This window comes from Kryptolebias marmoratus, unplaced genomic scaffold, assembly GCF_001649575.2.
Source record: "Kryptolebias marmoratus isolate JLee-2015 unplaced genomic scaffold, ASM164957v2 Scaffold35, whole genome shotgun sequence".
NCBI lineage: Eukaryota > Metazoa > Chordata > Actinopteri > Cyprinodontiformes > Rivulidae > Kryptolebias > Kryptolebias marmoratus.
Genome location: NW_023665769.1, coordinates 73,955 through 87,346, shown reverse-complemented (window position 1 = coordinate 87,346; position 13,392 = coordinate 73,955). Strand labels below are relative to the sequence as shown.

The 13,392-nt window shown below is 42.1% G+C and overlaps 3 protein-coding genes across 3 annotated transcripts; 2 read left to right on the top strand and 1 right to left on the bottom strand.

Annotated features, from left to right (window-relative positions):
* Positions 1-959: 959 nt before the first annotated feature.
* On the top strand, positions 960-1,926 carry LOC108229041 (olfactory receptor 4D1-like). Its single transcript, XM_017404697.3, has one exon. It carries the CDS (start codon positions 984-986, stop codon positions 1,911-1,913), a length of 930 nt encoding a protein of 309 aa, XP_017260186.1. The 5' UTR covers positions 960-983; the 3' UTR covers positions 1,914-1,926.
* A 5,839-nt stretch (positions 1,927-7,765) lies between these two features.
* LOC108229040 (olfactory receptor 10A3-like) lies at positions 7,766-8,860 on the top strand. The gene has a single exon (XM_017404696.2). The coding sequence runs from the start codon at positions 7,931-7,933 to the stop codon at positions 8,858-8,860; it is 930 nt and encodes a 309-aa protein (XP_017260185.2). The 5' UTR covers positions 7,766-7,930.
* Positions 8,861-11,302: 2,442 nt separating this feature from the next.
* Positions 11,303-12,422, bottom strand: LOC108229039 (olfactory receptor 10A6-like). Its single transcript, XM_017404694.2, has one exon. It carries the CDS (start codon positions 12,420-12,422, stop codon positions 11,457-11,459), a length of 966 nt encoding a protein of 321 aa, XP_017260183.1. The 3' UTR covers positions 11,303-11,456.
* Between the last annotated feature and the right edge of the window lie 970 nt (positions 12,423-13,392).

Here is a 13,392-nt window from a genome sequence, read left to right as displayed (position 1 = left end):
CCAGCCATCCATACATACATACATCCAACCATCCCTCACTTCTTCATTTGGAATCCATCCATCCAACCATCTAACAAACCAACCAACCAGCCATCCATACATACATACATCCAACCATCCCTCACTTCTTCATTTGGATCAACCCTTCAGCTATTCCACTGTCTTTAGGTCGTTTTTTAAAATTTCCCCAGAATGCAAAGAGTGCAGACCCAAGCTTCCATAAATATTAGTTTTATTTTTTAAATATTGTCTTTAAATCAGGAAGGTAAAACTGTTTTTATCTTGTCATATCTTCCCCATAAAACTCTGTAGAAACATACCACCATCAGAGTCTCCTGCTGCTCACAATTCAAGAATATTTCAGATCTGACCGTTTTTATTTAGCGACTGTTGAATTGAGGCTTACTTTTCAGTTTCTCTGTCTACCTCTCATTAACTAACACAATGTTCTTTATCTTGGTTATCGTTACACTTATACAACTAACACATCAAAATGTCAGAGTTTTTCTTGGATTATTACAAAGTTATGATGACATTTTGGGCAGTGGCTGTGCTGACACCGTTCATCATTCTCACAGAAATGTTGTACGTAATAAATTCCTCCATATGATCCTCCTGTCTGTCATCAGTATCGAGAGAAACCGTTCTGTATTAATGACATCACGGTGCTGATGTGGGAGGAACCTGAAAGGTTTAAAAACAGCAGAGGCAGATTAACGCTTCAGTTCTCATGAACTCACTGTTGTTCACAGCCTGAAGTGGAGATTTCTCCTGAATATAGTCAATTATCCAAAGTGTTTGTCTCAAATAAGTCTTTACTACTTTGCTATGAACAAACATGTTGCTGTTTGTGTTGAAGCTTCAGCTGAACTCTGTTAAAGATCAGGTTAAACCAGCTGCACTAACCTCTCAGGGAAACTAACATCAGTGTTTGATGCTTTTCTTCCTGAACACTAACTTCTGTATTTCAGCAAAATAGGATCATGATGAACTCAACACAAGTTTCATATTTTATTCTGACTGATTACTTTGATACCAGGATGCTGAAATATTTCATCTTTCTGGTCCTCATGTGTTTGTATACAGTAATCATTGGTTGTAATGTTGTTCTGATTGTGGTTATCTGTGTGAACAGGAGTTTACATGAACCTATGTACCTGTTTCTGTGCAGCCTGTTTGTAAATGAACTGTATGGGAGTACAGGCTTGTTTCTCTTCCTGCTGGTTCAGATTCTGTCAGACGTTCACATTATTTCTGCTCCACTTTGTTTCTTTCAAATTCACTGTGTTCATTCGTACTTTTCAGTAGAATTCTATAACTTAACCATCATGTCTTATGACAGATATCTGTCCATCTGTCATCCTCTGCAGTACAACACACTCATGACAAATAAAAAAGTTGCAGTTCTCATTGCAGTGGTTTGGTTAACTGCACATTTTGGAATTGTGACTTTAATATCTATGAGTTTGTCCCTGCAGCTGTGTGGAAACATCATCAACAAGGTTTACTGCAACAACTACTCTATTATTAAGCTGGCCTGCTCTGATACTACAGTCATTAATTTTTATTTGCTTGTTAACACTTATTTTGGTATCTTTATTATAATTGGTTTTATCCTCTACACCTACGTGAGGATCCTTAAAGTTTGTTTCTCTGGCTCCAAACAGACCCGACAGAAAGCCGTCAGCACCTGCACCCCTCACCTCGCCTCTCTGCTCAACTTCTCCTTCGGGGTTTGTTTTGATGTTTTACAGAGCAGGTTTGATACGACCAGTGTTCCTAATGTTTTAAGAATCTTTTTATCGTTGTACTTCCTGACATGTCAGCCGCTCTTTAACCCTTTAATGTACGGCCTGAAGCTGTCTAAGATACGCAGCATGTGGAGAGGATTATTTTCTGTTAAATATAGATAATATAATCAGTTTGTTTTTGTTGATTGATGCTCTGATGTTTGGGACTTATTAAACCAAATATCTGAAGTAAATCTTTAAATTTTACAATATAGGGTTGTTATTTCTGTTTTTAACATCTATTTATCTTTTTATGGTATTTTTAAACCGTTTTTTCTATTAAGAGTTGTGGCATAATCACGTCCTCATCTGCAAATTGTAGAGATATCAAAAATATATTTTGAACAAACATAAAATGATGTGGATCATTTATTTGGCTCTCCTAATCCAAGGTCAACATCTTTGAAAAGTTTCTCATATTTTTACTATTCATGGGGGAAAAAATATTTTTTGTAAAATAAAATTGGTTTAAATATGTACCAAAAAATTCACACTGTATCTCTCTCTCTGTATATATAAAAAGTTCCATCTGACCCTACTTGTTCCACATGGGTGGATCCACTTTCACTTCAACCTCAGGTCCTCTACCAGAGGCCTGGGAGCTTCAGGGTTCTGTTCAGTATTCTAGCTGTTCCCAAGACTGCACTCTTCTGGACAGAGATCTCTGGGGTTGTTCCTGGGATCTGTTGGAGCCACTCTTCCAGTTTGGGGGTCCGATGACCACTGGTACCACTGAGGCCTTGACTCTCCACAGCTTCTCTGTTTCCTCTTTCAGCCCTTGGTGTTTCTCCAGCTTCTCCTGATGTTACAATCTCTTGGGTTGTCTACATCCATCACCACTATCAGACTGACAAACAGCTGATGGTTAACCAACCGGATATTGTGGTGATAGATAAGATACAGAAGAAGGCAGCGCTGATAGTTGTAGCATGTAGCCCCTTATCTGGCTCCCCTAAACTATAAAAATACAAATCCTGTCTGTCCAATACTTCTACATTCATCAGCAGACCTGTTGCTGCTGCATGTCATCCACCGGTCAAGTTTCTCCCAAGCAGAGCCCAAGCAGATCAGGAGAACCTGGTTAATTTAGGAGGAACATCAACAAAGAAAATTTTGTTAAAAATATTCTGAAGGAATCCTGCCCTCGTTGTGTACCATTGAAATAACCTGGGAAGCTGAAAGCCTCATAAGATGAGCACAGGAGTCAGATTCTCGTGTTTTTCTCTGCTATGAAAAACACAGGAATCTCCATCTCCATCTTCTACCACTTATCTGTGGTTGGGTTGTGGAGGGGACAGGTCCAGGAGGGAAACCCAGAAATCCCTCTCCCAAGCAACACTCTCCAGCTCCTCTTGGAGGATCCAAGGTGTTCCCAGGCCAGAGAGGATACATAATCCCTCCAGCGAGTTCTGGGTCTGCCCTGAGGTCTCTTCCCAGTGGGACATGCCCGAAAGACCTCGAAAGAGAGGCGTTCAGGAGTCTTCCTAATGAGATGCCTGAACCACCTCAACTGACTCCTTTTGACTCCTCACCTTAACGCTAATGCTGATCCTAGCCACCCTACGAAGGAAGCTCATTTCAGCCGCTTGTATCCTGGATCTAGTACTTTCAGTCCTGATCCAAACCTCATGACCACAGGTGAGGGTTGGAATGTAAATCAAAGGTTTGGCCTTTAAACTCAACTCTTTCTTCACCACGACAGATCGAAGCAACGCCCTCATTACTGCAGATCAGCAGATATGCACCTGGAAGATCCATCTCCCTCTCCATCCTACCATCACTTGTGAACAAGACCCCCAGATATTTGAACTCCTCTGCATGAGGCAGACTCATTCCCGACCTGAAGTAATTATTCCACCCATTTCTAGTAGAGAACCATGGCGTTGGACTTAGAGGAGCTGACTCTCATCCCAACAGCTTCACACTTGGCTGCGAACTGACCCAGTGCACGCTGAATGTCATGGCCTGAAGAGGCCAACAGAACCACATTGTCTGCAAAAAGCAGAGACAAGACCCTGAGGTTCACAAACCAGACACACTCCTCTCCACGACTGCGCCTCAAGATCCTGTTTATGAACACCACAAACACGATTGGAGACAAGGGACAGTCCTGGCAGAGTCCAACCCGCTCCAGAATGAGCTTGACTTTGTGCCAAGAATGCAGACACAGCTCCTGCTTTGGTTATACAGGGACCGGATAGCCCTCAAAAACAGCCCTGGCACCTCATACTCCTACAGAATGCCAAAGAGAATACAGTCATAAGCCTTCTCGAGATCTACAAAACACATGTAGACTGGAGACTCAAACTTCCATGAACCCCTTAGCTACCTTGCAAGTGTGAAGATCTGGTTCACTGCTCCACAACCAGAGTGAAAGCCACACTGCTTCTCCTGGATCTGATGTTTGACAATCGGTCGGAGTCTCCCTTCCAACACCCTAGAGTAAACTTTTATGGGTAGGTCGAGAAGTGTGATCCTTCAATAGTTAGAACACACTCCCTGGTCCCTGTTTAAAAAAATGGGAACCACTGTAGGTGAAAAAAAGGTATGTCTCACACCGACATGATAGTCAGAGACTCTCGTTGGATTTCAGCCAAATACGGGGGATTTTTATTGACACAATTCGCTCTTTATCAGCTTGCCCCCAAAATCCCTAAGTATCTTTGAAACAGGGCGTATTCATACAGACAAAATACATTGGTGTGTATTGCATACTTCTGACCACTTACGTAATTTCTACAACACTTACAGGAAACCAGCCAGAACAGCTGGCTGAGTCTAGCTCAACTCAACCCAGAACAAACATACTGTTTTCCAGGAAATGTCTGTTATCACAAATCCACTGTTCTGGAAAGTTCTGGCAATAACAACCAGATATTCACACACGCGAACATAACTCCTGTTTACCGCTTTCTGCATCCTGTTCCACACTACCACCCTGGTCTGCCACTCCACAGGCGTTGTCCCGGTCCTCCATGTGACATTCAGGAGACGTGTCAACTATGGCAGCCCCAAAACGTCCAGAGCCTTCAGCATCCCATGGCGAATCTCGTCCACCCCTGGCGCCCTGCCAACAGGGAGCTTTTTGGCTACCATGGTGACCTCTGCCATGGTAATGAACTCATCTTCCCTTGAGTGCCCAGAATCTGCCTTCCCAAAGGTGGACATGGTGGCAGGATTTAGGAGATCCTCGAAGTGCTCCTTCCACCACTCAACAATAACCCCAGTCTGGGTCAGCAGTTCCCCACTCAGACCAGAAGTTGAAGTCCTTCTGGTCACCCTGTACCTGTCAGCTGCTTCAAAAGTCCTCAACGACAGTAAAGCCCTAAAGGCCTCCTTCTTCAGCTTGATGACCTCCATCACCTCTGGTGTCCACCAGCGGGTCCTCCAGTTTCCACCGCAACAGGCACCATTGACCCTCAGACCACCGCTCCTGGAAGCTGCATCTGTAATAGAGGCTCTGAACATGGTTCACTTGGATTCCATGTCCCTAACCTCCCATGGGACATGTGAAAAACTCTCCTGGAGGTGTGAGTTGAAGCTCTCACAGACAGGGGGCTCCACCAGATGTTCCCAGTTCACCCTCACACCCTGTTTGAGTTTACTAGGTCTGTCCAGCAGCTTCCTCTACCACTGGATCCAACTCACCACCAGGTGGTGATCAGTTGACAGCTCTGACCCTCTCTTTACCTGAGTGTCCAAAACATAAGACCGCAGATCTGATGACACGATTACAAAATCGATCAAAGACCTTTGGTCTAATATGGCCTGGTACCAAGTATACTTATGAACCACCATATGCTTGAACACAGTGTTCATTATGGACAGCCCATGCCGAGCACACAAGTCCAGAAACTGTGAGGATCTGGGGTTGGCTCCGCCTTCTGGGCAGTGCCACTAATCATTCCTCCACAGGTGTTCCAGTTTCCAATGATGAGATCAGCTGGTACTTAAGCAGCAGGCTGGGATCAGATCTTCGCTGGAGCATCAAACCTTCTGGGTTAGATTCTCCGCCACAGTGTCTAACCTAACTGATGCTCTTAAGTTTCTCACATTCTCTGTTTGTGCCTACGATTCAGGTTTTGCCACGCCACGACTACGGGTCGGAAGAACCACTTACCTGGATATTCACGGATACCTACCTCGCTGCTACCTGGCTCCTCTTTGGAAACCACTGGAACCGCCTCGCTTCTCCTCGACGCCGCAATCTCCCGCTAGGACCTGTAAGCAAACAAAGAGACATTGTAACCTTCGCAACCATCTTGGAAATCAGAACTGTACCCGAGACTCACCCAGTTCTCCTTCTCTTGCAGACTCCTTCAGGAAACGATCCTTGTACATAGTCACACCTGTAAATAAACGCACTTACCTTAATCCTCGTCTCCGTGTCTGGTCTTGGTCTCGCTCTTTGGACAGAAACCCTCGAGTTATGACAGAAACAGAACACCACTCGGGTTCAAATAGGAAGGCCTTGCTCCAAATTAACCCCCTCCAGGTAACGCCACCATTGTCCACATGGGCAGAGCTGGATAGAGCTGAGCCCAACTATATCTAGTTAGTATTGCTCAACTTCACACACAAGCTCTGACTCCTTACCCAATAGTAAGGTGATGTTCCATCTCCCTAGAGCTAATTTATGCTGCTAGGAATCAACATGGGCAAGGACCCTCCCTTACCTGCCACCCATCTCACATGGCACCCTCCCTCGACGGTCCTTCTCGCAGGTGGTGGGCCCATGTGAAGGTGGCATCCTGTGTTGTCTGTTGGGCTTGGCCTAGCCGAGTCCCAGGAGCCAAGGCTCAACCACCAGGTGCTTGCCAGTGAGCTCCACCCCAAGCCTGGCTCCAAGAGGGGGGTGCCCCGTTTTCCCTTTTCTGGCCAAGGTATCATGATAATTATGATGTTCGTCTATCAAGGTTTTTGAATCGCTGTTAGTCCGACCCCTCACCTGAGACCAGTTCGCCATGGGGACCCATGCCCCAGACAACAAAGACCGCAGGGTCACAAGGGTGATCAAACCCCCCCACCCCACTTTAAAGTGGCAATTCTGTGGAGAGGTCCTCTGAGCGGTCCTGCCACAACTGACCACACCACCACGCAACTGCCACCAATAACTCCTGATGACACCAGTTGGTATTTAAGGCTGAGCTGAACCACTACCAGTCCAAACCTCCAAAGAAAGTAAGGAGAAGTCAGCTCAGCTCACTACCAACTCTGCCTGTCTGGGCCTGCCTGGCCCTCAGTACCACTGATCAGATTCCTGGCATTCGCCCTTCTGTGCCGTCAATTAGCTCCTTGTGGTTACCTTTGAACCAATCATTGTTCCTCTTGAGCCATGTGTCACCTGATTCCTTATATTTGGCCCAATCAGAAACATTGCAGAGCGAGTCGTGCCTTTCTGTTTTCAACTGATGTCCTGTGAGTAATGTAGCTTCAGATTAGGCCATAGATAACACCTGGTAAAACTGAGTACCAGCAGGTTTATGAGAAGTAGCTGAGAACTGCTGAGTAACGCCCCATGTTGAGCAGTGGTTCTACAATAAATTTAGCTTTTTACACAGGTAAAGAATAAATAAGTTTTTTTCTGTAATCACCTCCAGATTCTGTTTTTGACACAACAGCACAATCTCTGCTATAAAAATCCAGTTAAATCTGGTTCTATTTCATGCATTTTGGTCCACAAACTTAAAAACAGTTTCTTTCTGACAGTTTTGTTGAAAATCATTCCAGTGGTTGATGAAATGTGTTGCTAACAAATAAACAAACACGTGCACACGCACAGCATCAGGCAACAGGAAGGATCCATTAGACAGAGAAATAGTTGTGTAATAATGACATCATGGTGCTGATGTGGGAGGAAACTCCAACGTTTAAAAGCAGCAGAGGCAGATGAAACGTTCAGATCACATAAACTCATTGTGTTGTAACATCCTGAACTGTAGTTTTCACCTGAATGACTTCAGATTTGAGAGCGGAAAGGTGTTTGTCTTAAATAATTATTTTCTAATGTACTGTAAGCTGATTGTTGCTGTTTGTCTCGATGCTTCTGCTAACCTCTGATAAAGATCACTGTCTAAATAACCTCTACTTGCTGCAGTTTTACTAAACAGACTGACTTTGTTTTACAGCAAAATAGGATCATGATGAACTCAACACAGGTCTCATATTTTATTCTTAGTACTTACTTTGACACTAAGATGTTTAAATACTTAATCTTTGTGATCATTTTCTGTTTATTTGTTGTTATAGTTGGATCCAATGTTCTGCTGATTGTGGTTATCTGCATGAACAGAACTTTACATGAACCCATGTACATCTTTCTGTGCATCCTGTTTGTAAATCAGCTGTTAGGGAGCACAAGCTTGTTTCCATTCCTGCTGATTCAGATTCTCTCTGACATTCACATTATTTTAGGTCCACTTTGTTTTCTGCAGGTTTACTGTGTTCATGTCTACTCCGCTATAGAATTCTTCAATTTAACCATCATGTCTTATGACAGATATTTGGCCATTTGTTATCCTCTACAGTACAACACACTCATGACATTTCACAAAGTTGCTGTTTTTATTGTATCAGAATGGCTCATTTCATGTCTTGGAGTTTGTGTTTTCACATCTATGAGTTTCTCCCTGCAGCTGTGTGGAAACATCATCAACAAGGTTTACTGCAACAACTACTCTATTGTTAAACTGGCCTGCTCTGATACTACAGTCAATAATATTTATGGACTTCTTAGCACCACTTTGGCGGTTGTTCTTCCAGTTGGTTTAATCCTCTACACCTACATGAGGATCCTTAAAGTTTGTTTCTCTGGCTCCAAACAGACCCGACAGAAAGCCGTCAGCACCTGCACCCCTCACCTCGCCTCTCTGCTCAACTTCTCCTTCGGGGTTTGTTTTGATGTTTTACAGAGCAGGTTTGGTACGAATAATGGTCCAAATGTTTTAAGAATCTTTTTATCGTTGTACTTCCTGACATGTCAGCCGCTCTTTAACCCTTTAATGTACGGCCTGAAGCTGTCTAAGATACGCAGCATGTGGAGAAGTCTGTTCTCTGTCAAACTGAGATGATGTGATCAGTTATTTTCATGTTGAGTGGCAGTCAGTGCTCGGACGTTCTTTATTTGGCTGAATTAAACAGAAACCTTTACAACACAGAGACCTCATGGTTTATTTGTTGTTGGTGAAATTTGTAAGATAAAGTTAAATCAAAGTGATGAAATCTATCATTTGCTGGATGTAGTTTGGCATTAATGCAGTGGTTCTGAAACCATTACAATTACTGCGTCAGAAAATACTGAATTTAAGTTGATTTATTTAAAAGAAACAATCACATCATGTAAATGTGCCAGATTTATTCACACACAATCATTTCCATCTGCAGGTTGACAAGTTTAAAAGAAGCTCTTCAAATACCACCTTTATGACAGACATTAAACATCTTAGCTTTTAAACACTTCCTGAAACATTTTAAACACTGAGCTAAAAATCAAACCTTTTCTTCATCTCAACATGAAGCCTTTAGGAAACAAAGCTGGCGTCACACGACGACGCCTCGGATGTCTGAAACACCCGCTGACCTCCAGCTCCAATAAAAATGATGAGTCCCAAAACTCTGACAGCAAACCTAAATTAGTTACAATCACTAAATAAATGTAATAATTTACTCCATGTAAAATACTCTCTGGATTTTGTTCTGATATGCTGCACAAACCTTTGCTGTGATTAAAAAGTTTGAAACAACAGCAAGGATCACTTGAAACAGAAATGTGAAAAAATCTCTGATGTTCACAGAAACATTTAACATTTGCCCCAGGTTGTAATATTTTTACATTTTAGCTGTCATAGAACTTTAATTGCGACTCCATTACAGAACTTTGCAATTGTTTTATATTTGTATCATGAACATGTCTCCTTCGGTAACTTTGTCTTTGTCTACCAAATTTGTCTTTTAACGTTTTATTACAAAAATAAACTACATTTAAAAATTCAATTAACAATGAACAACAACGGAATCAACACAATAAATTGACACTGAGATATTTGGGAATAATATTCTGAGGAATGACTGTCATAAGTTATTACTTGGAATGATGATTTAACAAAACAAAATAAAGTAATAATTCATAATTTAATGATCTAAAGTAAAATAGTGATTATGTGTTTATTTAAACTAAAATAAATTATTTGGACAGGAAGTTGATTCTGGATTTACCCGAGCAAGAATTTAGACTAATTGATACAGTCTTAGTTTTGGAATTTGGATGAGAAGGATGCTAATAATTCTGCCGGATTGTCAAATGAATCAGGAAATATCAACATGAAAATGAAGATTATCAAACTTGCATCAGGTTAAAATATGATAACCAGACCCAAACTGCTCTTTCTCTTATCACCCAGGATCGAAGGTGCCTTACTGAATCAGAAACTGCGGGACCAGTTCAGAGGCTGATAAGACCTCAGAACCACATAAGGAGGCAGATTAAGGCTCAAAGCTCAGTGAAGGTCAGTGTTTCATCCAAGGTCACCTGAGTTTTGAAGTTATCAGCTGATGCAGCAGAAGTCAGGCGACACGTTAGCCAGTTCTCCTAAAGGCACAAAAGGTGTTTCTGCCCTCACTCTTTGTGACTCCCCAGTCATCTCTGTGGAACCATCATCACCCAAGACCTCAAATGAAAGCATAACATCACGGACCCCCCCTCCCCCCCGACCTCCCTGCCACACATCACCCCCACCATGTAGACACAAACAAACTATCTGTACTTTGGTTGTCTTTTAAAAAAAAAAAAACATGTCCTGTCATGGCATTTCAGACGTACCAGAGGGCCATAGCAGTCCCAGGCCAACAGTCACCGAACACAACCCCAAGGCGTCCGCGCAGAGGTAGGTCGTCTGCTCCTTGTGTTCCTGTCATTATTCACTTCTCCTCTGTCACCTGTTTACCTGCCACGCCCATCTCCACCTGCTCCTAGTTTGTAATCGCTCACCTGTGCCCTCTTCTCCTAATTACCCTCTGCTTTAAAACCCGGTCATACCTGTTTACTCGCTGTCTCGTCTTGTCTCGTCTTTCAATCTTTCTTATTGTTTGGTTTTGCTGCCTTGTCAGTTTTTTGTTTTTGTTCTTTTATTTGTAATTTTTTTTTTTCCTGGAACCGCGATGAGTGCGCATTGGGTTCGCCGCTCTCTCCACCCAACCTGACAGCCTTTTTTATTTATGTCCCTGAAAATTTACTTTTATTAGTGTTTATCAGTTTGAATGCCTGCTAAGTACTTTGAGTTAAAGTTTGATTTAAAAACTTACATTTCAAAAGAGCTGAGTTAGGTTTTAAAATGTTTTTATACTGCCCAAACTTTGCTGTGTTGTCGTTTTAATAAATTTTAAAGCCAGTTCCTTTGCCATGATTTTATTATATCTATTACACTTCTGAAGATTAAATGTCTCCATTTGAAAGTCATTTTAAAGAAAAAGACCTGATTAATTACTAAATATGAATGTAAATCAGAAGACAAAACTTAAACTGATTGTTGTACAAGGTTTGTACCACAGTTTGTTATTTATAAAGTTTATTTATCTGAAGAAAACATGACAAACACTTGTAAAGATGAACACGGAAATTTAATTTAATATTCACTTTTTGTTCTTTAGCTGAACAAATCTACTCAGTTGTTAAAATTTTCTCACAGATTGCAGGATGAGTCTTTTACACGTGTCACGTATTTTGGACAAATTCAGACCGTACAGAACAGGGTTAAAAAGTGGCTGGCAGGTAAGGAAATACAAGGATAAAAGTATTCGTAATATCCTGGAAACATTGTTCATGTTAAACCTGCTCTGAATTACTTCAAAAGAAACCCCGAAGGAGAAGTTGAGCAGAGAGGCGAGGTGAGGGGTGCAGGTGCTGACGGCTTTCTGTCGGGTCTGTTTGGAGCCAGAGAAACAAACTTTAAGGATCCTCATGTAGGTGTAAAGAATCACAGATACTGGAACACAGACGGTCAGAAAAGTCATAACAAGCTCATAGATATTATTGACTCTGGGCTCAGAACAGGCCAGTTTAATGATGGAGTGATTATTACAGTAAATGTCATTATTAACGTTCCCACAGAGCTGCAGAGAGGAAGTCAGAAAGGTCGTGACACTGACGGCTAAGAAAGGAGGCAGCCATATAACAGATATTAGACAAACGATTCTCCTCTGAGACATTATTGCTTTATACTGCAGAGGATGACAGATGGCAACATATCTGTCATAAGACATGACAGCCAGGTTAGTAAACTCCACACTCCCGTAAGTATAAAGACAGAAGATCTGCAGGAAGCAGAGCGGAGCAGAAACAGTGTGAACATCTGACAGAATCTGGATCAGCAGGAAGGGAAACAAGCCTGTACTCCCATACAGTTCATTTACAAACAGGCTGCACAGAAACAGGTACATAGGTTCATGTAAACTCCTGTTCACACAGATAACCACAATCAGAACAACATTACAACCAATGATTACTGTATATATCATCAAAATAATCATGAAAATACAGTATGTGCACAGGCTGATATCCAGGTAGGCACTTAGAGTGAAATATAAAACCTGGGAAGAATTCATTTTCAGCCTTATTTTAGTTTGTAAAGTCATCATAAAGACCTGCAGTGAAGGAACTAACCACAAGTAAAACTGACATGTTGACAAAAACAGTAGGAGTGAAAACTGTTTACAGTCATCAAAAATAATCCATCAACGGTGAGTCTTTATGCTAAAGTCTGAACTGAGATTTCAAACATAGAAATTCCTGAAACTTCGAGGCAGCTAAGACAGAGAGCTCCTGGCTGAGCTCAGATCAGCTTCTCTTAAGGAGTTGGCTCAGAGAAACGCCCACCGCAGACCTCGTGATCATCGGTCTCAACAGGACGTTCATCTGAGAGGAACTCCTCCACGGCCCTCTCTCTCAGGAACAAGAAGTTTAGCACAAAGAAGAACCTTGGTCTAAAACCACTTGCCTTTTGGAGTTTAAAGATGAGGCAGACTTTGCTGCGTAGAACCCACCTGAAAGTAAAAACATCTGAAAATAAATCTAAATAAAAGGAGACACTAGTCCTTTTTTAAAAACTAAATTTAACCATAAGACACTGTCTCAGTGTGCTTTGGTTAAAACATATAGGATGAAATGCACAGCTGATCTTACCTTACCTTACCTTACCTTACCTTACCTTACCTAATCTAACCTAATCTAATCTAAGGACCCAAGACCTCGTCTCACTGACCCAGGACCTCGTCTCGTTGACCCAGGACCTCGTCTCGTTGACCTAGGACCCCGTCTCGTTGACCCAGGACCCCGTCTCGTTGACCCTGGACTTAGTCTTGTTGACCCAGGACCCCGTCTTATGGATCCAGGACCCCGTCTCGTGACAGGAGTCTTCCTTTAACACACTGAGAAGGACACTGTGTCCCTTGTTAAGCTTTTTAGCTGCAGACTCTTTCCTACCTGCAACTTGTCACATTAAGCCCAGAATTTAAGCTTCTGCAGCTTTTTACAGTTTTAATAAATGAGAACAGTTTTATTAAATGAGAACAGAGTTTAATAAATGAGAACAGTTTTAATAAATGAGAA

Bases quoted from the DNA above. Each gene is read 5' to 3' on its own strand.
- LOC108229039 (XM_017404694.2), bottom strand. From the start codon at position 12,422: ATGATGACTTTACAAACTAAAATAAGGCTGAAAATGAATTCTTCCCAG.
- LOC108229041 (XM_017404697.3), top strand. From the start codon at position 984: ATGATGAACTCAACACAAGTTTCATATTTTATTCTGACTGATTACTTT.
- LOC108229040 (XM_017404696.2), top strand. From the start codon at position 7,931: ATGATGAACTCAACACAGGTCTCATATTTTATTCTTAGTACTTACTTT.